General features: G+C 38.7%; 3 protein-coding genes across 3 annotated transcripts; 1 reads left to right on the forward strand and 2 right to left on the reverse strand.

Moving 5' to 3' along the window:
• The first annotated feature begins 553 nt into the window (after positions 1-553).
• Positions 554-2,993, forward strand: LOC103981557 (U-box domain-containing protein 15-like). The gene is made up of 4 exons (XM_009398309.3): positions 554-1,022; positions 1,093-1,209; positions 1,300-1,725; positions 1,816-2,993. Exons 1-4 carry the CDS (start codon positions 657-659, stop codon positions 2,860-2,862), a joined length of 1,956 nt encoding a protein of 651 aa, XP_009396584.2. The 5' UTR covers positions 554-656; the 3' UTR covers positions 2,863-2,993.
• Positions 2,994-3,614: 621 nt separating this feature from the next.
• LOC103980635 (probable serine/threonine-protein kinase PIX13) lies at positions 3,615-7,878 on the reverse strand. The gene is made up of 6 exons (XM_009397086.3): positions 7,577-7,878; positions 6,692-7,038; positions 5,515-5,650; positions 4,785-4,927; positions 4,581-4,704; positions 3,615-4,204 (listed from the first exon to the last, which is right to left on the reverse strand). Exons 1-6 carry the CDS (start codon positions 7,641-7,643, stop codon positions 3,861-3,863), a joined length of 1,161 nt encoding a protein of 386 aa, XP_009395361.2. The 5' UTR covers positions 7,644-7,878; the 3' UTR covers positions 3,615-3,860.
• Positions 7,879-10,984: 3,106 nt separating this feature from the next.
• On the reverse strand, positions 10,985-21,107 carry LOC135609556 (uncharacterized). The gene is made up of 9 exons (XM_065102933.1): positions 20,665-21,107; positions 20,055-20,100; positions 19,864-19,930; positions 19,693-19,738; positions 19,508-19,606; positions 13,067-13,135; positions 12,612-12,966; positions 12,346-12,503; positions 10,985-12,035 (listed from the first exon to the last, which is right to left on the reverse strand). The coding sequence occupies exons 1-9, from the start codon at positions 21,049-21,051 to the stop codon at positions 11,181-11,183; spliced, it is 2,082 nt and encodes a 693-aa protein (XP_064959005.1). The 5' UTR covers positions 21,052-21,107; the 3' UTR covers positions 10,985-11,180.
• Positions 21,108-22,300: the final 1,193 nt, after the last annotated feature.

The raw sequence follows: 22,300 nt of genomic DNA on the forward strand, positions 1-22,300 counted from the left end.
TCGAATTACATTAATCTTGCATCGACCTTATGTTCTTGATCGTTAATTTTTAAATACTTTTAATTTTTATTTTTTTCAATCATTATAATATAAAGAATAATGAGAAGTTGTATTTTTTTAGTGGACTTTGTTCATTAAAAAATATTGACAAAACCAATTGAAAAATGATGTATAAATAAATAATGTAGTTAATTCGTGACATCAAAGTCAAGCACGGGATTAGTCATAGGCTTATACGTATATTTTACTTAGTAAGAAGAATTAATACCGGTAAGAAAAAGCCCAAATTCGGCACCAAGATTTCTTGACCGTCCGTTGTAGGAATGGACGGCTGATATTGGTCTTCTCTCATTGTCAGCGGCCGTTGCATTTTGATGGTCATGCCAAGCTCTCGGCGGACCCTACCAATTAAATTGTCAATTTATCGTCCGCCACCGAAGCGCGCGCGCGCGAAAATTATGCTGCATCTATCATCTCCCCGAAACTTGCTCGTATACAGCACAGTGGGAGTCGGTGTTGGTATCCGGGGTTCTTCTCCCCCACCACCCCCCCCTCTTCCTCTTCCCATTGCTCTGCCCCATGACCGATCCCTTCTCCTCCTCCCTTCCTTCTTGGATTTGTTGAGCCTGGTCTTGGATCACAACAACGAATCCGACATGGGAGACGTGGAGGAGGAGAAGAACCGCGCCGTAGCCGCCGACGGAGGAAGAGAGAAGGAGCGGGAGGCGGCCACGGTGGCAGTGGCGGGCGAGAGAGAGCACGACGTGGACGACCTGATACGGGAGCTAAAGGTGATCATCGACTCCGTCGCGGCGTTCGGTGACTACCGCAGGACGCAGCGGAAGGAGTCCTTCAACTTGGTGCGGCGGATGAAGCTGGTGACGCCGCTGCTGGAGGAGATCCAGGAGCTCGAGGGTCCCATCCCCGATGCTGCCTACGCCCGCCTTTGCAGCCTCCTCAAGGCGTTCACGGCCGCCAAGAAGTTGCTGAGGTGCTGCCACGATGGGAGCAAGATATATCTGGTAATTGAAGACACTTGATGGTGTTTCTGATGCTCTTCCTTCTCAAGTTTCTCTTCGTTCTTCTTATTAGGCGTTGGAGGGTGAGGCGGTAATGGGCAGATTTCATATGGTCTATGAGAAGTTGAATCATGCGTTGGATGGCATGCCATACGAGGAGATTGGCGTTTCAGATGAAGTGAAGGAGCAAGTAGGCTTCTTGTCCTTTACATGCGGTGCTACAAACTTCTTCTGTTGTTCCAAGGCAAGGATTGATCATCCACGCTCCCCCTTCTTGCAGGTTGAGTTGATGAGCGTGCAATTGAGAAGGGCAAAGAGGAGGACGGATACTCAAGACATGGAGCTCGCTATGGATCTGATGGTGGTGATCTCTAAAAGGGATGATCGAAACGCGGATGGAGCCATCATCGAAAGGCTAGCTAAGAATCTGGAGCTGCAGACTCTCCCAGACCTGAGAGCAGAAACAATGGCCATCAAAAAACTCATCAAAGAAAGATGCGGGCAAAATGGCGAGAGCACCCAGCAGATCATCGACCTGCTCAACAAATTCAAGCAGACCGCGGGCATCGAAGATACTAATGGGTTGAGCGACGTCACATTGCCTAAGTATCTCGAGAAGTGTCCATCTCTGATGATCCCCAATGACTTCCTCTGCCCCATATCTCTGGAGATCATGATGGATCCCGTCATCGTTGCGTCGGGGCAGGTGCTTGAAGCCGCCTCGTTTGGGTTAGACTTTGGGTCGTGTGATCGCCGGATGTTTGCTGACGACTACTTCTTCTTTCCCTTCTCGCAGACGTACGAACGACGAAGCATACAGATGTGGTTGGAAGCCGGTCATCGGACGTGCCCGAAGACGAGACAAACTTTAGCTCACCTTTCGCTGGCTCCAAACTACGCGCTTCGGAACCTGATCTTGCAGTGGTGCGAGAGGAACAAGGTGGAGTTGCTGAAACGGGAACCGGAACAGGACCCTGATCATTCCGAACGCAAGGAAGAGATCCCTTCGTTGGTGGGCGACTTGTCCAGCATTCATCTCGACGCGCAACGGAGGGCGGTGAAGAAGCTGCGCATGCTTTCTAAGGAGAATCCCGACAACAGAGTTGCCATCGCCAAGCACGGAGGGATCCCTGCGCTGGTCAGCCTTCTGCCGTATCCCGACTCCAAGATCCAAGAACACACCGTCACAGCTCTGCTGAACTTGTCGATCGACGAGGGGAACAAGCGGCTCATAGCCAAGGAGGGCGCGATTCCCTTGATAATCGAGATCTTGAAGAGCGGCACTGTGGAGGCGCAGGAGAACTCAGCCGCGGCCTTGTTCAGTCTGTCGATGCTGGACGAGAACAAGGTGACGATAGGAAGTATGAACGGCATCCCGCCACTGGTGAACCTTCTGCAGAACGGGACCATAAGAGGGAAGAAAGATGCGGCCACTGCTCTCTTCAACTTGGTTCTGAACCACAGAAACAAAGCGAGAGCCATCGAAGCCGGAGTCGTGGCTCCCCTACGCCAAGTGTTGGATGACAAGAACCTCGGCATGGTCGATGAGGCCCTCTCCATCTTCCTTCTCCTGGCATCACACCCCGACGGGCGGGCCGCCATTGGGCAGCTCCCGTTCATCGAAGCTCTCGTGCGGTTGATAAAGGATGGCACCCCCAAGAACAGGGAATGCGCACTCTCCGTGCTGCTTGAGTTGGGATCGCACGGTTCTTCCTTCCTGTTGGCCGCACTGCAGTTTGGGGTGTACGATCATGTCCGCGAGGTGGAGAAGAGTGGAACCAACCGAGGACAGAGGAAGGCCAAATCCCTCTTGCAGCTCATGCGCAAGTGCGAGCACGTTTAGCGACTGCTTGAGTTATCCCAAGCTTTATTATCCTATGAGAAGCATCAACAAGGAAAAGCTACTTCTACTCTTTGATCTAAAATTTGCATGGTGTATGATGGAACTTGATGCTTTAAGAAGTTGCAAGTGTCTTCAATGCTCTGAATGTATAGCTTATATATATCATTGTGTGTCACTGTGTGTTTGATGGCTGTATGTTACTTCAGGAAAAATTTCAGAAGGAACAAAATGATACATAGATCATACCATCATCACCCTAAGCCAATTCGAAAACTGCATGTTTCTGAATCAGAGGCACTAAATAAGGTATTTAGTGCATATGTGACTTCAATAAAGCTTGGAGGTGTATGGCACTTTGACTCACAGGATATGTTGGTCCACAACAACATTCTATTATTGCTCCTCATGTCTGCCAGGGATCACAAAGACCACTATTTGTTCTGGTGTTTAGATATGGCAACATGAAGAAGAGAACCAAAATATTAAGATCATACAGATGGGCTCAATGAGGTTTGGACACAGAAATGTTCACTAAACTTTTATGGTGATCTCCTTTCCATCTCAAATTGGTTTAGAGTTCCAGTTGTGGTGACCTAGCAGTTTTACTGATCAATGAAAGGTTGCCTTTTGTGAACACAACGCTAGAATAATCCACCACATGAATAAAAAGAAAAAAAAGAGAAGCCACTGTCTAAAAGCAGCTATCGTGCTTCCAAATTCCATAAGTTAAAATGCTTATGCAAGGCGTGCAATCGACTCAAACTGGAACTTTCAGCTCATTATCATATTAGAGTCATTATCTCAAACAATTCATTGCCAAAAATGACAAGCAAACTAGAACGTACAAAAATGGGGAGTGATTTTTACAAGCAAAACTCACTGACTGAAGCTTGCTATCACCATCTTTCTTTCGGAGTTTGCTAAGAAATTCCATGCCATGGATGAAGCAGTTAGTGGGTGTGTTGTGAGGAGCTCTGGCCAAGACAGGAAGGAATGGCCTAATGGGAGACATTTTTAGCCTCTCTCGACCTGCTTTTCAAGGCTTCAATCTTCTCCAGTGTCTGCACCACTTCTTTCATAGATGGACGGCTCCTAGGATCACCGGCAAGACATTTTAGAGTCAGCTGCGCAACTTGATAAGCCCCTTTCGAGGAGTATTGCCCCTCGAGCCGATTGTCTATTAGTCGGGCCAACTTTCTCCTATCGGCTAACATTGGTCTAGCAAAATCTATCAAGTTGTGTTGCCCGCTTGGACGATTTGTGTCGAGAGCCCGCTGACCAGAAAGCATTTCCAGTAACATAACTCCGAATCCATACACATCACTCTTCACATATAAATGACCTGGATGAGCAAGGGAATTTGTTACAGAATAAGAATCATATTATGAATAGTTCATGTAAATACAAAAGATAGCAGAAACATCTTACGAGATACTAGAGCAAACAAGATCCATTAAGTTTTTAGTTCTAATATAGGAGTAAGAAGTGGACTAATGAATAATGTGCTGTTATACACTAGAACATTATGTCTTCCACAAAATAGCAGTTTTTTTACCACTTGAACATTTGAATGATGAAGCAACTGATGGCCTTTCAATTATATGAGCAGACTCCACATTTCGATATGTGAAAAGTAATCCAGTTTCTCATGCAGTAGCTACTCATATTTATTTGCACAAGATTTGAAGCAGTGAGTGCAAATCATTGAAAATACATACCAGTAGCGACATATTCTGGAGCTGCATATCCATAGGTGCCCATGACTCGTGTAGTGACATGTGAGTCTCCGCCACTCGGTCCATGCTTCGCTAGACCAAAGTCCGAGAGTTTTGCATTATAGTTCTACACAAGAGACAAGAAAATGCATAAACAGATCGCTTGGATTGAGAAAGCATATGAGGCTCTGAGGGAAACATTTTTACCGAGTCAAGGAGGATGTTAGAAGCCTTGAAGTCCCGGTAGATGACTTGCTTCTCTGATGTATGCAAGAATGCAAGGCCTCGAGCTGCACCTATTGCTATCTTCAGCCTTAGGCTCCAAGAAAGTGGCTCAAAAGCTGACCCTTCTGCCTCAAAAGAAAATTTACTTCTCAAACACTATCTTACTGAACTTACATGATTAGTAACATCATTCCAAGAGCAGTTCAAGAGAAGAAATAACTCTAGGTTCTTTTAACACAACATACAATTTCAGTAAATTTTTGAGTTCAAGAATTAGCTGAAATTTTTTAAGCTAGAATTTTCTTGACTGGGGATGCCCTTTGTACAAAGTTTTAATTTGAGGGAGAGGAACATTGCATATTTCTATGTCATGAGCATGGAAATAAAATACTTGATTCCAAAACAGAAAAATCGACAGACTTTGTTTTGTGGTGAAAACAGAAGCCAAATGATTTAAGCCTTGAGAAGTTAGATAGTAGCATAGCATTTTGATATCATTCCTACGGCATCAAAAAGTTTCAAATACTGTGGTCAGGTTTGGTATTTTAACAACAGAATCAAGAAACAAATAGAATTGAGCCTGCATTAGTAGAATGTAATTGCATGATGTGTGTGTGTGTATATAAATATAAAGATACAATGCATCACCAGTATTCAATGATAACTTTGATCTTTACATTAATAGGAAAGCAGCATTTGCCATTGAACTCACTTCTGAAGAGGTGGTTCTCCAAGCTGCCCTTTGCCATGTACTCGTATACAAGGAGAAGCTCCTTGTCCTCCAGACAGTAGCCCAAGAGCTTGACGAGGTTTGGATGAGAAAGCCGTCCTAGGAAATTCACTTCAGACTGCAACGATAAGTAACTTTAGAAATCTTAGTTGCATTAAGTGGAATCAACACAAAAGCTACACATTCTTTTGTGCTAAAATAATAGTCAACTGTGTAGACACTGCATCTTCTGTCTCTTTTCATCAGTCAGTCGCCTCGTAAATGCTAAAATCAAAATATTGAACAACACCAATGCAGATAAAACCCAATAAACCTTACTAAATTTAACATTGAACTTACAGGGTTTTGAACAGAGTGACTCCTACCTAATTGGACTGTCTGATAATATGACACTGGTTTTCAATGTATTATAACTAGAAAATAACCTCGAAGAAACTACAATAACAGTCAACTACTGTAATCTTAGTTGACTGCAACCGTAAGTAATGTTAGTAATCTTAGTTGCATTAAGTGTAATTAACACAAAAGCTACACATTCTTTTGTGCTAAAATAACAGTACTGTAGTGGCCTTCCATAAAACAGCAAGAATGTAGACACAGCATCTTCTGTCTCCTTCCATCAGTCAGTCACTTCTTACATGCTAAAATCAAAATATTGAAGTACACCAATGCAGATGAGACCTAATAAAACTTACTAAATTTAACACTGAACTTAAAGGTTATGAACAAAGAATGCCTTCTGCGTATAAATTGGACTTTCTGACTATATATGACCATGGTTCCCAATGCATCATAAGTGGAAAATAGCACCAAAGAAACTACAAAATTATAATAGACAATTTATCTATTAGAATCACATGATACAAAATGAAGATGGAAAATTGGTTTGACATTATGATTTTGATTTTCATTTATTTGGCAAAAATCTTCTTCAGAAAATTATCCAAAACAGATGCTATTGCTCGAAACAACATCTATATGCCTGAAGTAAGAAAGAATATATGCATGCATTCAAACATATATTGTAAAAGCAAACACAGGTTATTAACTAATAAAAGCAAGGGAATAGGATTATTTCAACAACTAAAGAACCAAAATAGCAATATTCTGAATAATGACATCAAATTCTTTTTAGCTTTACGATGATTGGGAATTTCACCTGCCATTGCTCTAACCCTTGCATGCTCTCAGGGTTCAGTTTCTTCACAGCAACCACCGTTCCAATTCCACTCTTTGCCGGATTCAGAGTCTTCTCCTCCACCCATCCCTTGTACACTCTCCCAAATCCACCTTCCCCAAGTACTGTATCAGGCTTGAAATTTCTCGTGGCAATCTTTAGCTCAGAAAACGTAAAGACTCGAAGATTTGGCACCTCCAGAATCTGGCCATCCAGAAACCCCTCATCTGTGCTTGCGCCACTGACAATAGACTGACTAAAGTTGCTGCCGCTGAGGGTCGAAAGCTTCTCGGTGACGGTGCTACCACTAGCCTTTGATGTCGAGTGCGCTGTGATCAGAAGAGAGGAAGGGAATATAAATGATAAAGAGTTAAACGTACCCCTAATAAAGCACAATTGGAACCGTAAACTAGAGAAGGCTTCAGAGAAATGGGAATCTCCAGGTCAAAAATCAAATCTTGATTTTGGAATTCTAAATGAATACTAACGCCCAATTCACAATGATATAGTACCAACAATTTTATTCAATAAATTATGAGGATTTCGCACACAATCTGAGCAAACAAGAAAACAAAAGATTTCATCTTTCTTGCGAATGGAGTGTCTAGAGGCACGGAAGCTGAAATGAATTGAAGGAAAAACGCAATCTTGCAGCTACACGATCAAACCAACAGAACAATTGAACAAGAATCAAACTTCCATGATCTGCAATTCAACCAGGAGAGCCAACAAACCGACGCAAAAAACAACGTCAGATGGGGAATTTGAACAAATAGCCGGACGAATCAGAACCAGATAAAAATCTGAAATTTTTTCCCTGTAAGAGACAAAAATGTAATCTATGTTTCTTCTCTGATCCAACAGTACCTGAACTCGACGGCCTGGTATCAGAGGGACTCTGAGACCCCGGGTAGAATCCCAAGCAATTCCCCATACCAACTTCTCTCTGTTCCCTCCGTGCTGTTCTCTCGTCTGCTCTCCCTCCCAATAGAGGATTGTACAGATGAGCATCATAGGGCAGCAGGGTAATAGATGGGGACGAGGCCGAGAAAGCGAAAAGTGAAGGGAGGGAGAAAGAGAGACATTGACTTGCCCCCTGCTCTCATCTCCGAGGCTGAGAATGCGAAAAGGGAAGGAAGCAACATAGAGGAACATTGACTCGTGCCCTATTCGCTCCCTCTCTCTCTCTCTCTCTAACGAGACTCACAAAGTCAACGGCTTTTAACAATTATTCGATAATTTTAATATATATATATATGTATATATATATATATAACACAAAATAATGTGTTATTTTTAGGTCTTATTCCTATAATTTACTCCTTTGATTCAGATATTGGCCGTTTAAATATTTCTAAGTAGCAATTATATATATATATATATATATATATATATATATATATATATTAGTATTCGAAATCCAATTTTTGATTTTTCAACTCAAAGCCTAAGCATAATTAGTGTATGATTTCATAAATGACAGATGATCAAATTATTTATATTTATGCGTCTCATATTCTCTTTAATATAATAAATTATTAATTTTTTAAAAAAAAACTTGTGGTATTTTGGATTGTAAATTCACTTATGACATATACAAATATAGTTGACTATAAATAATAGTAGTCAAATGCTTACAAGTGGATCACTCATTGCCAAAAAAATGTCCATCACTAGAGTGATTTCTTAGATGGGTTGGATTGGAAGTGCAATGAATTAGAAGTGCCCACTAATGTTGGTTAATCACTATCAAGAATTATAATCCTTCTATTTCTAACTACTAAATTTCCTCCCTACTTGCAAAAGCAACAAAAATCATACAATATTTTATGGATACTTCTGCATCCATAAATAGGAAAAGCATCCATAAATAGGAAAAGAGAAGGCATCGTTTGTGTTATGCTCGATCGCAAGCCTTTCCTGCATTCACATATCCCACCGTCTTTTGTTAGATGACAATTGCATTGGAGTTTGGGTTGACTCTGTGGATGGGGTTTTACATGTGCAAGTCATGCTGATGCTTTCAGCAAAGGTTGACTTTATGATGTGTGGCTTTCCCACCCGTGTCCTGTTGATGCTCGGAGCACGAGGTTGACTTCGTGAAATGGGCTGCAAGATGGCGCCAAGTGGATCCCTTGGGGATGAAGTCAACGCATTTCCCTCGTTATGATGAAGTGATATATAACTTAATCCCACACATGAGATATAAAAAACAGGTTCTCATACTGAAAGTAGAAACCTTTTTGTTTTCTTTTTTTTCGATTGGATTTGATCGACCATTAAAATTTTTACTGGATAAGATAGCTTAATAACAATTCGCTACTAATCGAACATCACTTAGCTAATAGTTTTTAATATCGATTAAAATTCTTAACACTATTACGCTAACAATCAATAAATATATCGGTTATGCTTATGAGTCTCATAGATATCGAAGGGGTTTATACAAAATGTACTAATTTTTTGATGTGTCTATATGAAATTATTGCAAAGTACGTTTTCTCGATTTACGTATTAATTTCAATGAAAATATATCACAAATTAAACTTAATAAACCACAAACACTCTACTGATAGCATGAAAATTGAAGTTCCATAGATTTGATACCTCCTTATGGCAATTGTGGACTGTGTTCAATTCTCCAACAACAATGGTCTAATTTACAAGAAAAGGAGGTTATATGCTTAACCATAAAGGATAATGTTTGGATGTGGAAGGAGTGTGTTCTCTTATTGCTTTCAGGCCTACCAAATGCTGATGGTTCTAAAACACAATGATGGTTGATCAAATCAAATATGTAGTTAGGTTTGGAAGATATGGTCTACCAATCAATCAAGAATAGTTAGGTTTGGGAGATGAAACATTAATTAACTTCCACCTTTTCTCTTTCTTCCTTCTTCCTGATTTCTATGGTCACAGAATCTTGGCTTTATCCAGTCTTCCAATCTTTAAGCATCTCATGGGCATCAAAATTATGTTGGTGCAATAAACTATGTTGTAAGTAACTTCCATTCAGCATTCCACCTTGTTTTTTTATTGCTGGTGTCTGTGTTCAACCACAAAGAAACAATCTTTAAAATCTAAGCATCCAGATTTGCTTTCACAGACATGAATTGTGGCCACACAATGGATATGCAATGTATGCATGATGAATAGTGGATTAGGGGACACCTCACACTGTATGGGGTCTAATTTGTGCCATCTTGTTAGATCTTTTGAAGGCACATGATCAACACAAGCAAACATCTTTTTCAATTATCATTCAAGATTTTTCTTTTTCTTTTTTTGCTAAATTGTGCTTATGAGATTTGATATCATGATATTTCGATAACAATCTTTTATCGGTCAAACTACGTTCCAAATATATATTGAATGAGATTTTGAATCCTTAATCTTTGACAATACAATACGTTATTTCATCATGAATTTATTATTATTATTATTATAAAAAAATTTATTTTAACGTTAAGAATAATCGATCATAGATTATTGAAACTTTATAATTTTTTTTATTATTGTTGTCGTATAAATATAATCGATTCACGGAGAGATATTTACGTGCAAAAAAAGAATTAAAGAGATATTTGCAGGTAAATTAAATGGCTGCAAATGGATTACTTATTGCAGCAGAGGCTTGGAAGCAGTCCAATCGCAAGCAAACAAGCATCTCCTCTGTTCTTGAAGCCCTTCAAATTAATATTGCTGGTCTCTTTCTAACTCGGGTTGGGTTGACTTTGTTCTCCTGCCTCCCACAGCGGCTTTCATTTTCGAAGATGTATGTTAATATGCGAGTGAATGCTTTTGGAGAGAAAGGAAGGTCAGGTGCCCTGAGATCGAGAAAAATATGATGTTGATGGTTATTTTTGACCAAGCAAATAGATCAAATATTTTAGATATGCAATATCATACCATACCGATATTTTAAGATTGACTCGGTACTATACGATATCGTGTACCACTCAGAATACCATGACATATCGAGCAGTACATCCCGAGTGATTTTAAATATTTCTTTCTCTCTACTATTCGAAATTACATACGGAGGGTATTATTGAAATTAGAGACAGAATATATCCGATGGTTGGAGCCTTGTAGTTGTGCTTACAGTGGATTTATAGTTGCAGAACACCTCATAATACCAAACAAAGATTTAGAACTTGTACTTAAAAGAAGCCAAACTAAAACTTACGAGCCACCTGATACATGCATGTAATAGCTGAACACCTCATAATAAGATCATCACTCTCACACCAATCCGACCAAATCTGTCATAAATAAGCAAAGCCTCATGTGAGAATTAATTTCAATAATAATTAATCTGTACAACAGCCCTATCACTTTTACAACAGAATGCTGGTTACAGTAGTAATTGTTAGGGAAAACCTGCATCATTTGGGGGGCACTATTTCTAATACCAAGAGGCGAAAAGCCACTTGTGATCTCTACCAAATTGAAAATGGGGATTACAACTTCATAGTTGCAATGATAAATTTGGGTTCTGCGAATCTAATAGGAAACCTGAGACTGGTGACCCTGGTGTCTGGAAACCAACATTTAGATCAGGAGGTACAGAAGCCGACTTCGGATTTATCGACAATCCCCTCCATGTGCCTTGAGAATCATGTCCGGAATCAGGCAAGTGGCTGCCGGAACTCGAAGATGTACTTGGATCAGCAACCATTGTCACCTTGTCCATATTGAAATTACTAATGGTCGTTTGACTACTGTTTCTTGCAACCATGTCACGCGCTCGAGAATGTGTTCTCATTGCCTCTGAACTAAAGCTCTCTGGCGAGGCACATGTAATAACACTTTTGCCAACTTGAGAGGGATGATTAAACCCCAATGGGTTATTAAAACCATTCAAGGTGGGTTGCATAGCTGGAGCAGCTTGGTTAAGATGGAATGGAGTCTTTTGCCAATTACCCTGTCCGCCAACAGCACTCTGTGGTTTGAAAGCACTTTCATGGTTTCTGGCAATGACCTCCCCTGAATCTAAAACTCTACTTGAGAGAGGAGATGATGTAGCTGGTGTAGTGTTTGCACAGACTTCAGTCAACATGCCACTCCGGGAATGTTCAGATGCTAATGCGCTAGTTGTTGGGGTGCTTTCTGGTTGAGAAACACGGGAAGGAGATCTAGTTAGTAAGGGCGGCTGAGACTGTTGTGGTACTTCATTATCTCCAACCCATCCACGGCCAAATTTTGTCCCGGGAGGAAGGACACTTTCAATTCTTTTAGCAGCAATTTCCCAGCCAATGGGACCAAGGTTTGCAGCAAAACGTGCCAAGCTCCTGGCATATGCGTGCTCCATGTAAAGGCCAACCTGATTACAATGAGACCATTATCAAATGTTCAGAAACTATGCTTTTGTGTCAGATTCTAGCACATAGCAATTATCTGAAAATAAGTCAGAGAAGCACTAAAACAAGAGAAACAAAACAAGGAAAGGAAAAGATATAAAGCATGTACTACTCTTTCAGTAAGGATAAGTGAAACATGAACTTGTATGTTAACTATCTATTCGTTCTAACAAACTGCGACAAGTACATGTGAAACAAGTAAACCACATCACTGGACCTTGAAGTTGCAAATAAGAACAAAGCTCGCATAGAGTTATAAAACATGATACTTACAGGAATAAGTTGCTTTCTCTCTCCCTCAAATGTTGTTAATACTGATGGTTCACTTATGGAGCCGAATACCTGGGGATGGCTATATGTGATACGACGATTTTCATCTATGACCAAGGACTTCTTGGGATATTTCATCGAGAAACCCTTAACTGCAGAACCTGAAAATAGAACCCAAAAAGAACAGCTGTAATTTTTTCCACAACAAGGTGATAAACTTGTTATTTGTTCATTTGGAGGTGCCTGATTATAAAATTTGAAAAACAAACCTGAATTATCCTCATTTCTTTCAGACTTGTGATCGCCAGTCAAACTATGAGATTCAATAATGCGAAGACCATAAGGCTTTGCTGGTAACTCAGATGAACTTGTTTTGTCTAACCCTTTTCGTGACAAATCATGTGATAAGCTAGTCCAGTGACTACTATCTCCGGCATTAGAATGTGTTGCATTTGAAGAGAAGTTGGAACCAGCACGGTCAACAGGAGGCCTACCAACCTTCTTTTGAATATTCTTAGATGGTGGCCTACCTCTCCTTACTGGCTTTGGTTCTGGTTCATTATCATCACTTTCTTGTCTTAAATTCTCAAAGTTCTTTTTTGCAAGCTCTTGTATGGATCGGGCCTGTCAAGTGAAATACAAATCAGCATTATATGTATGAGAAAACAAAACGCCTGTCATTTCCTAGGTATTAATGAGAAAATCATAGGGAAAGGGTAAACACCTGTCTGTAGTATATTGTATCTGGTGCATTGTATTGCATTGCATTTGAGCAGATTAAGATGACATCTTTCTGCAAAAATATATACAGCATGTCACTAAGGCTAAACTCTTTAACAGTAAACAAATCACTACTCATACACTGACGAAAAAGCATAAAGAAACAAGAAAGGTAAAGTGCATCAATGCCTTAAATGTATCATCAAGCAAACCAAAGACAATCTACAAAATTCTAAAGTCAGTAGATAGAACAAGTTTCATAAAATGACCATATCCCCAGTCTTAAGCATAAGAACAAATCTATAGTAAACAAAGTATTTGTATCAACATGCAACTAACAAAACTTGCTGAAAATTTTGTCATTGAACATTATCAAATGCAATTCAAGAATTAAGGTCTCATTTGCCAGGCCTATGCTATCATAGTCTAGTAACACACGTAATGCTCTGGGTCAATGTCGTACCCAAGCCAGCCACGTGGCCAGAGCATGCACATGCACAAACACAGTAGTTACTCTTTTATCCTGCAATTAGCAATTTCACTTGATAAGTATAGGGAATGAGTCTCCAGTAGAATCCTTAATTTAAGCAATTCAAGAAGGCCATTCAGATTGCTGATTTCAAAGATCATTGTTATATTTAACACTTCCTTTTAAGAGTAAATAAATTGTTATTAGATCAGATCCATAAATTGTGGTTTCAAAGAGAACACGCAAAGTGCAATTTTATGACTGAAAGTCACAGTAGTTTGATTAAGATTACCATCTTGCATAATTCATCCAACAAATAACATCGAGCTAGACAAAATATTTTAAGGGTGCATTTTCGGGTTTCCTCCCACAAAAGCAAGACTAATCCTTTTCAACTCAATTATGCACATCAGGCTTGTAATAATTAATGTTAATAATTTTTGGCAACAAAGATAATCAAACCAAAATGGAAAAGTTGATTGTGAGCAAGATCACATGGATAGATTGCTCAATATAAAAAAGGCATATGGGTTGTAGATGCTACCAAGGATTTTAACTTAGGCCAAAAAATCTTTCAGCTGAAAGACACAGCTTTGGCAGGGTTTTCAAGCCAAGAACAAGGTATTGGTAATGAAATAAGGCTTTCCTTTGCTTTCCAGCCAGGTCAATTTAAATTTAAACTCGCTCATTTACCTTTGACTAGCTTTTTTGTCAGCAACACAAACTTGTTTGGTCTAATATTTGTTGGGTATCACTTAGTTTTAGTAGTTAGGGCTCTGAAAAGGCCTGAAAAAATCCAGCCAACACCTTTCATCATGGGGTGAAATTTATAGGTACCCTGCTTGTTGTCATTCTATATTTGATTAACGATGGCAACAAGCACGGTCTTTATACGTTACCCACATCTACCAGACGCACTTAGATTAGATTCCAGTGTCATTTAGTTGAGTTTGAGCTGGGTTTGGCGAGAAATTAAGTACATGAACTTGGTTTGGTTTCAGGCACGAAGGTGACTAGCAGGTTCAGGGAAATTAGATGGACACTACCCATTGCCACTCCTAAAAATGACTACATTCATTACAGTCAGACAAAATACTTTAATAATAATTTTCTGTGTCTGAGCATGTACATATATGCTGAACCAAGCATTTATGTCAGCAACCATTTCATACCTTCCGGTATTAGTATGATAGTATAATAAGATTCCCTCTTCTCTCGAAGTTTTGAGTTCATAAGAAAATGTGCAACCTTTATCAAACTCTAACATCCTCTCTCATGTGCAAATAATGAAGGATTAATAGGCTTGCCACATGGACCCAAGTACAAGATAACAGTGTACATTGTCACTGACATTGGAAAGCAGTGTGATTTGTACCCCATAACTGCCTTTTGATGAAATATGCATCTTTCAGAAAATTTTGGTGGCAACATTGAATGACGAGGCAAGGTTGAAACAAATAAAGTGTATATTTAAGGTTGTCTAATTTGTAGCTTGTATTTGACTCTCAATCAAATATGCTTCTGGTTTAGGTGGTGAGCCTTGAAAGATGAGACAAGATTAATTCTAAATGCATATTGTGGAACAATTTCAAGAGTTTGGAACTTAAGAGCATCTTTGCACATTTTCAACAATGTTGAAGATGAAGGTTCAGAAGTCAAGCAAACTTTGTAGTTAAGCAAAAATTGTCGCTATTGAATTGATGACTGAATCTTATTACAGATCTATTGCTGCAATTTGGTGAAATGTTTAACAACCTTGTTGTATGATTAAATAAAAAATAGTCCTTAACCTTGACCTCCACAGGGGTTGTTTAAAGATTGATATTGCCGTCCTAGAGAATCCAAAAGAACAGGAGGCAATTTGAAGGTGTAAATCCTTTTGGGAGATCAGAATAGAGATCTTCCTCAAGCTCCAGCACTATACCAGCCACTCCTGAAACTCTGGGGGCGATAATGAAGGGCCTATAGGTTCGAGCTGTTCCCAGTTATGACTCGAGGCGAAGGTTGAATCACTAAAAGCATTGGTGCTGAAGCTGATTAAATCAGCTCTAACCATGCATTGTTGTGTATGTTAATGTGACTATTCGCTGTTAATGATTTTTTGACATCTCAAAGACATAAAGGGCTGCTATTACCACCTCTTGAGACAATACATGGGCCCCAGTAGCAGTGGCCACATTGTGGGAGTTGACCCCTTAGTTAAACTCATTTGTCAATATTGATCCGTGTCCAGATTTTCCTCCATCCAGATAGGAGGAACGAAGAATACAGAAAGTCTTACCAGAGTGTAAAAGTAGGTTGTTTCATGCTATCTTATGGTATCACAATTAGCTTCCTCTTTCCATCTTCAACAAAAGAAATATGGTTATTGAGTATGTATTTGCACATTTATTTGGTTGAAGCATCTTGAGATATATGTAATGAAATATTTCATTTGCCTCATCATCTCCTAAAGGCTTTCCTAAAGATGCATGTCAGTTGTGGAGCAAATCAACATTCTAGAAGCAAATATGAACCTTTAACCCACTCCAGCATGCAATCTTTACCAGCTAAGATGCATGTCAAAGCTCCTGGACTCGAATCCCACCTTAGCCGTTTACCCTTTGCAAAAAAAAAAAAAACCACTCCAACATGAATATTATAAACTTGTCACCCATCAAATGCCTTCTTTCATTGTAAGAATAAAGAATCCTCTAGAGAGAGAGAGAGAGAGAGAGAGAGAGAGAGAGAGAAAGAAGTCTAAGAAGAGAGAAGAGAAAGATAAAGAGGACCTCCATAGAGGATTATTTCTGAATTATAGTCCACACATCTCCTTCAAGTAGTCACAACTTACAGTCATTGTATATATAATAAAGTAAAACCCCTTGTAACCTAATTAAAATTTAAAAAAATACTTTCAACTTCTTCCATTTGGGATGCTATCCTTCCTCTGGCTGACCCTCATTTAGTATTTATTGTTGTCTAGATTGAAACCATTTTTCTGTTATCAACATTGATTGTATTTATCAAGAAAATATGAGAAAGAACCTAAAATAAGGTCTTTTTCAAAATTTATGGCCCTTTTCCATACAACGTTACATGCCAACATACATTGTCTTGCTACACCAACATATACCAGACTCCTACCAATTCATGCCTGGACCAATACAAGTCTAGTACCCAAAATTCAATTCCTTGACTTGGAACGAATAAAGATCAGAAAACTTGAGCCTGTAATGATTGGAAAAATCAGATAACCCAAAATTAACAATTCTAGAATCAAACTAAAACTAAGTACATGAATGAAGGCAAAAGTAATCAAACTTTTGCCAACTCAATTTTATTATTGGTCAAACATTAGCCAAAAGTAATCAAACTTCTACACTGGCTGGACTAGGCATACATGAATGAAGGCATATTCGTGTGCTAGAACTGATGATGTGGCATTGCAAGGACCTCCCTTTGCTGCCCAAACCCTTGTTGGTCTCCCATTCCACAGGGATAGAAATGACACTAGCTTGACCATTCATGACTCCTAGTTGGCCGACCCAAAGATGGTCGATGTTGAACTTTTTTGCATGTCAAAAGACACTTCTATTACTGAGGACGAATGTATCAAACCTCCTTTTTGGGTGCCAAAAAATTGCATCATAACACGTAAATGCTATAAATCTAGATAGGACGATCAAAAGTTAAACCTCATCAAGGGTTTCATTTTCTTCACTACACCATAAGGTTCTACTCATAAAGTCAATCATTATAGTTCATGTTTCAAGTACTATCTCTAAGTGCTAATCTTTTAAAATCAGCAAATCTAGCTTAGTAACTCCACTATCATCTGAAAGATGAGCCAATTGCTCTTTTATTTGAAAGAGAAATAAAAATTGAGGTTGGTTACTCCACTTTTATTTGAAAGGATGCATAGGAATTTCTATATAGGAATCTAGGGTGCAATGTAAATGGCAAATAACTAATCACAAAAATTCTTAAGAGAAAAAAAAGAGAAACAAAATTGAGGTTGGTTACTCCACTTTTATTTGAAAGGATGCATAGGAATATCTATATAGGAATCTAGGGTGGCATGTAAATGGCAAATAACATATTTAATAATAAACCCATAAGATAGGGGTTTATACACAAAAGAACCCTCAGTAGTACTGTGTTGGTTGGATCAGTAGGATGGTACGCCACAGAACTGTAAATCACACAAAGTTCAGTAAAGGAAAAAGATATCATGATAAAAAATTTTACTTCTAACAAGAAATATAAACATCAATGTAGATTTATAGACCAAATCAAGAGTAAAACTACTTAAGAAACAAGTCATAGTCAACTAAATGGAAAATTGATTAGATATATAAATTAAAACATACATCCTGAAAATAATGATTTGTTTAACTTTAACCTTAAACTACATATTTATGTACATCAGCAACCACCATCTTGACGAGACATACAAAAAGGTGAATGAGAAATGCCAAATTTCAAAGCTTAACTAAATAATAAATGAATTCACCTCATTCCCTGTCGATACAACATAATGGAAAAGAACAAAAGAGTTACAGGTTGGAATTATATAATAACTGTGAAGAATACACCATCATAAGAAACCCAGATGAAGTGATTTAATTATAGTTCCAAGTTCAGCTTCAGAGAATATAAGTTAACACGCAATTGCAATACTCAATGGCAACAGGATGTCATTTTGGCAAAATATCAAAAGCCAAGTTTTCATCTATGTAGGCTTTGTTATCTCTAAAAAGCATAAACCTAATGACTCATCTTGAGAAGGGTCCACACATCATTATAGCACCAGTAACACTGATGTTGCCCCATAAACTTTTCCCAGGTTATACCAATCTATCTTTGAACCTAAGCCCCAGCCACCATCATTAACTTTGCCCAAAATGTAATTCTATTTCCAGCTCCATCGTTAATTCCAACCTCAGGTTGTTTTTTAATTTTGAAAAAGTTTAGTTTCAGAATTTTAATATAGATCCAATAAGTTTGGCATTCTTCATTGTGTAGAGCAAATTCTTCAGGAAAAAGATGCAAACTTCAGCATAATATGATAACAAAGGTGAAAAGTTTAATTTGCATTAAAGTAGACGTTTTCAGTAAGAAATATAAGTGGAGTAGGAAAAAAATTTAGACAAAAGATAATGGAACCAATGAAAGTTTGGCTTACATGCTCGTTGACCTACTTACAATAGATGAATGTATGCAGGTGAGAATCAAATTATACAATAAATGGACAATGCCAACAAAATCAGGCCATTAGTTTTGAGGAAGCATAGATGGAAAAAAAACAGAAAATTGTACTCTTGTTGACTGGCTTTTGTTTATCAAAGAGGAAGAAGGAATTGAGAAATTATACGACAATCATCATAAGCAAGCATAAGCTGTTAATATCCACAAGAAGAGAAGACAACGATATCAACTTTGTCATTGCAGCCAAGGAGTCACATAAAAGCAGATTTTGAATAAATGACACATAGGGAGTACATAGTTAAGTTGTTAGGTTTGTGGAAAAGTATTTCTTAGCACCAAAAATCAGTAACTTGGACTAATTTCAATGAAGTCAACATAGCAATTATTATCTTAGTTAAAGCATAAAACAAATAGCTGCATGTCACCTTCAAATGATATATCATAATTAATCATATTCAGCATGAAATCCAATGCCAACAGTGAATGAAACAAACTGAAATCTGTAGCCTGAATCAAATCATGAATCAGCGGCACGATAACACAAACCAGTAGTGACTAAGATATGCTGAAAGAGAAGACCAAATTAGCAAGAAAATCAAGAAGAAAGTGGAGCAACTGACTTCCCTTCAGATTTTCATTAGGACAAAAAGGTAAAGAACAGTACAAATGCAAGAAACAGAATGCAGGGCTTTTTTCCAACCAATAAAGAAGAAAGTTACAGTTAAAGCAAAGTTTGATCTGTCAAGAAAAAGACCCAAGTTTGCCAATGCAACATTCTTTACGGACCTCAAATTGCTCCAGGTTCGCATATGCTCCACCTGACAGCTTCTTCCTGATGGTTGCAAAATCCATCGGATGCTTGATAATATCATGGTAATCTGGAAGCTGCATATATCACACAGCAGAACATAAGATGTCAAGTAATGTCCACACGCATAGGAAAAGATGATGTTATTTGAAATGAAACACACCTCCTCGGGATCAACCGGCTCCGCAAAAACGCCATAAGTATCTTTCCTGAGAGCAAACCAGTAAATCCGGTGAAAAATACTCGAGCAACAATTATGTACACATTGGCCAAGACTGAAACAGGTAAAGGGAAACTGCAGGTGAGATTCGATTAAAGGAAGCACAGAACTCACTTCTGCAGCCTGTCGAGGATGAAAACCAGCAACTTTTTGTCCGGCAATGGTGTAGTGGGCCCAGAATCTGATGGCAGGAATAACACAAGACGTTAACAAACAAGCAACACCAAATAAATAAAACGAAAGACACAAAATCGTGTTTTTTTTCCTTTTTCTTCCTATCTTTTAGGATCATTTTGAAGACAAACCTTGTGGAAGATCCATCCCTTTCGACGCAGGATTCTGCCCTTCCGTCTGCAACATCAGGGGGGAAAGCCACACCATGTCAGTCAAAAGATAAAAAAGAAATAACATATTGTTGGTAACAAGAGAAAGGATCGCCAGGTCAAAAAAAGGAAGGGTCCAATAGAGGAAGAAATAGAAGTGGGAGAAAATCCACGATTAATTAAAAGGAAATTAGACAAACAAAGCTCCGACCACAAAAGGTTGCTTTCCATTTTCTACAGAAACAAATGATGAGAAGAAGGTTGACCTAGTCAAATCGCATAACTCTCACTCGCTCGAAATCAACAGCGAGAAAACCGAAACAAATAAATGGAAAAGCCAATCCAGAAACACAACGGAATCCAAAGACGTCTTAAGAAACGGACACCTCGCCCAACCCGATAAGCACGCACAGATTCCGATCCAAAACCAATTCTGCACTATATTTTCCCCGAATCGAGAGCCCCCTCCCAATTCAAGAGCCTATTAAATTCCGGAACGACTAAACCCCCCATTCCACCCCGTAGATCTAAACAAGCCCTACGCGTATAAAAAGGGGAAGGAGAAGGGGGGGACAGAATGGGATCATCCAACCTGGGCATCCGATCCAGCGGGGCCGATCTTTCCCGCCCTGCGGCCATCGGATTCGGAGCCGGAGGCGGCAGTATCAGCGGAGGGGATGTTAGGGAGGCGGAGGACGAGACGGAGCTTCTTCTCCCGCCTTCTGCGACCTGAGTGATCGTCGCCGTCCTCGTCCTCGTCGTCGTCAGCGGCCGCCGCCGCCTCGGCGGCTGCATCGGGTTTGAGGCGGGAGGAGGGGCGGCGCGGATCGTCGTCGGGGTTAGGGCTGGGGTGCTGATCCTCTTCCCCCTGCTCGAGGCGCTGGAGACGGAGGCTGCGGCGCTGGAGATCCAAGAGAGAGGGACGGCCCTTCTTCTTCTTTCTCCTCTTCGACGCCACGGGCGGCTTCGTGTTGCCCATTTCGCACGTCCCCTCCCCTCTCTCTCTCTCTCTCTCTCTCTCTCTCTCTCTCTTCTATCTTTCGTTTCTTTTTTTTGTTTTGTTTTTCTTCTTCTTGGAAGGATGTCGCACGTGACGGGCTACGCGGGTATATCCCGATGGCGTGCTTCGGACAATAGCTCGGCCCATAATCTTCAGCTTTGCTTGGAAGATTAATGGGCTCCTTGGGCTTTGGATTTTGGGTTTGGTTAGTGGAAGGATGCCTTCCCTTCAATCACGTTCAAATTCCACCTAATTAGTTGCTAATAATATTCTTCTTCTTTAATTCACCAAACCCGAGTTTTCAAATTCTTACTACATGTCACCACTCCTTTAATTTACGACTATAAGATCGATATAAAAAATAATTTAAAATATCTTATAAATGATAAAATCTTTTATTATAATTCAAATCTTATAATTTTATCATCCCAAACCGAGAGATAAAATTTAGGGGTATAAGTTACAAATAATATTTATTAATTTTTTTCAATCTAATTTATATCAAAATAATTTAATAATAATAAGATAATAATCATAATAATTATTGAATATTAATCTGTATAAAAAAAACTTATATGATAATTATAATCTTCACATACCATAAATCATGTCTTTATATGAAACATAAATATTATTTCATAATTTTAATATATGCATGTGAATAACTAAATAAATATTCAAGAATAATGATTCGATTTTTATTTATCACATGCAAAATTTTATCAATATGTTATATGAGAAAACTAAAAAAGAAAATTATAATATATATATATATATATATATAATTTCTTATAGAACCCTAAATCCTATTTAATTGGATAGGCCCATAATTGGACTTATAGATTTAGGCTAATCATTCACCCAATTAGGCTCCTTAAAACAAAAATTGATCAAAGTCAAAAATTGATCAAAATTAATTTTTTTTTAAATTTGATCAAAACTTAATTCATCAAATCTAAATCCAATCAAGCAATCAAAATAAAGTCATGATCAAGTTCGATCAAAATATTTGATTAAAATAAATTAAATTAGTTAATTTTATAATTAAGGATAGAAGTTAACAAATTTAAATTTTTAAAGGTAAATTTTAATTTTAATTATGATATACAGTAAAACATTTTGATTTCTTAAGGGCATAATTAAAGAGTAAATTTAATGACATAGATTGTATTTTTATTAACTTTTTAGGATAAAATTATCTTTTTTCTAAAAATCCTAATTCTCTTTC

The sequence above is a fragment of the Musa acuminata genome, chromosome BXJ2-4, assembly GCF_036884655.1.
Source record: "Musa acuminata AAA Group cultivar baxijiao chromosome BXJ2-4, Cavendish_Baxijiao_AAA, whole genome shotgun sequence".
Classification (NCBI taxonomy): domain Eukaryota; kingdom Viridiplantae; phylum Streptophyta; class Magnoliopsida; order Zingiberales; family Musaceae; genus Musa; species Musa acuminata.

Bases quoted from the DNA above. Each gene is read 5' to 3' on its own strand.
- LOC103981557 (XM_009398309.3), top strand. From the start codon at position 657: ATGGGAGACGTGGAGGAGGAGAAGAACCGCGCCGTAGCCGCCGACGGA. The intron at 1,210-1,299 runs GTAGGCTTCTTG...CCCTTCTTGCAG, and splicing joins CAGATGAAGTGAAGGAGCAA to GTTGAGTTGATGAGCGTGCA. The intron at 1,726-1,815 runs GTGCTTGAAGCC...CCCTTCTCGCAG, and splicing joins TCATCGTTGCGTCGGGGCAG to ACGTACGAACGACGAAGCAT.
- LOC103980635 (XM_009397086.3), bottom strand. From the start codon at position 7,643: ATGGGGAATTGCTTGGGATTCTACCCGGGGTCTCAGAGTCCCTCTGAT. The intron at 7,039-7,576 runs GTACTGTTGGAT...TTCTGATCACAG, and splicing joins TACCAGGCCGTCGAGTTCAG to CGCACTCGACATCAAAGGCT. The intron at 4,205-4,580 runs GTATGTATTTTC...TTGCTCATCCAG, and splicing joins TCCAGAATATGTCGCTACTG to GTCATTTATATGTGAAGAGT.
- LOC135609556 (XM_065102933.1), bottom strand. From the start codon at position 21,051: ATGGGCAACACGAAGCCGCCCGTGGCGTCGAAGAGGAGAAAGAAGAAG. The intron at 20,101-20,664 runs GTTGGATGATCC...CTGATGTTGCAG, and splicing joins CCGCTGGATCGGATGCCCAG to ACGGAAGGGCAGAATCCTGC. The intron at 12,967-13,066 runs GTGTTTACCCTT...TTCACTTGACAG, and splicing joins ATACAATATACTACAGACAG to GCCCGATCCATACAAGAGCT.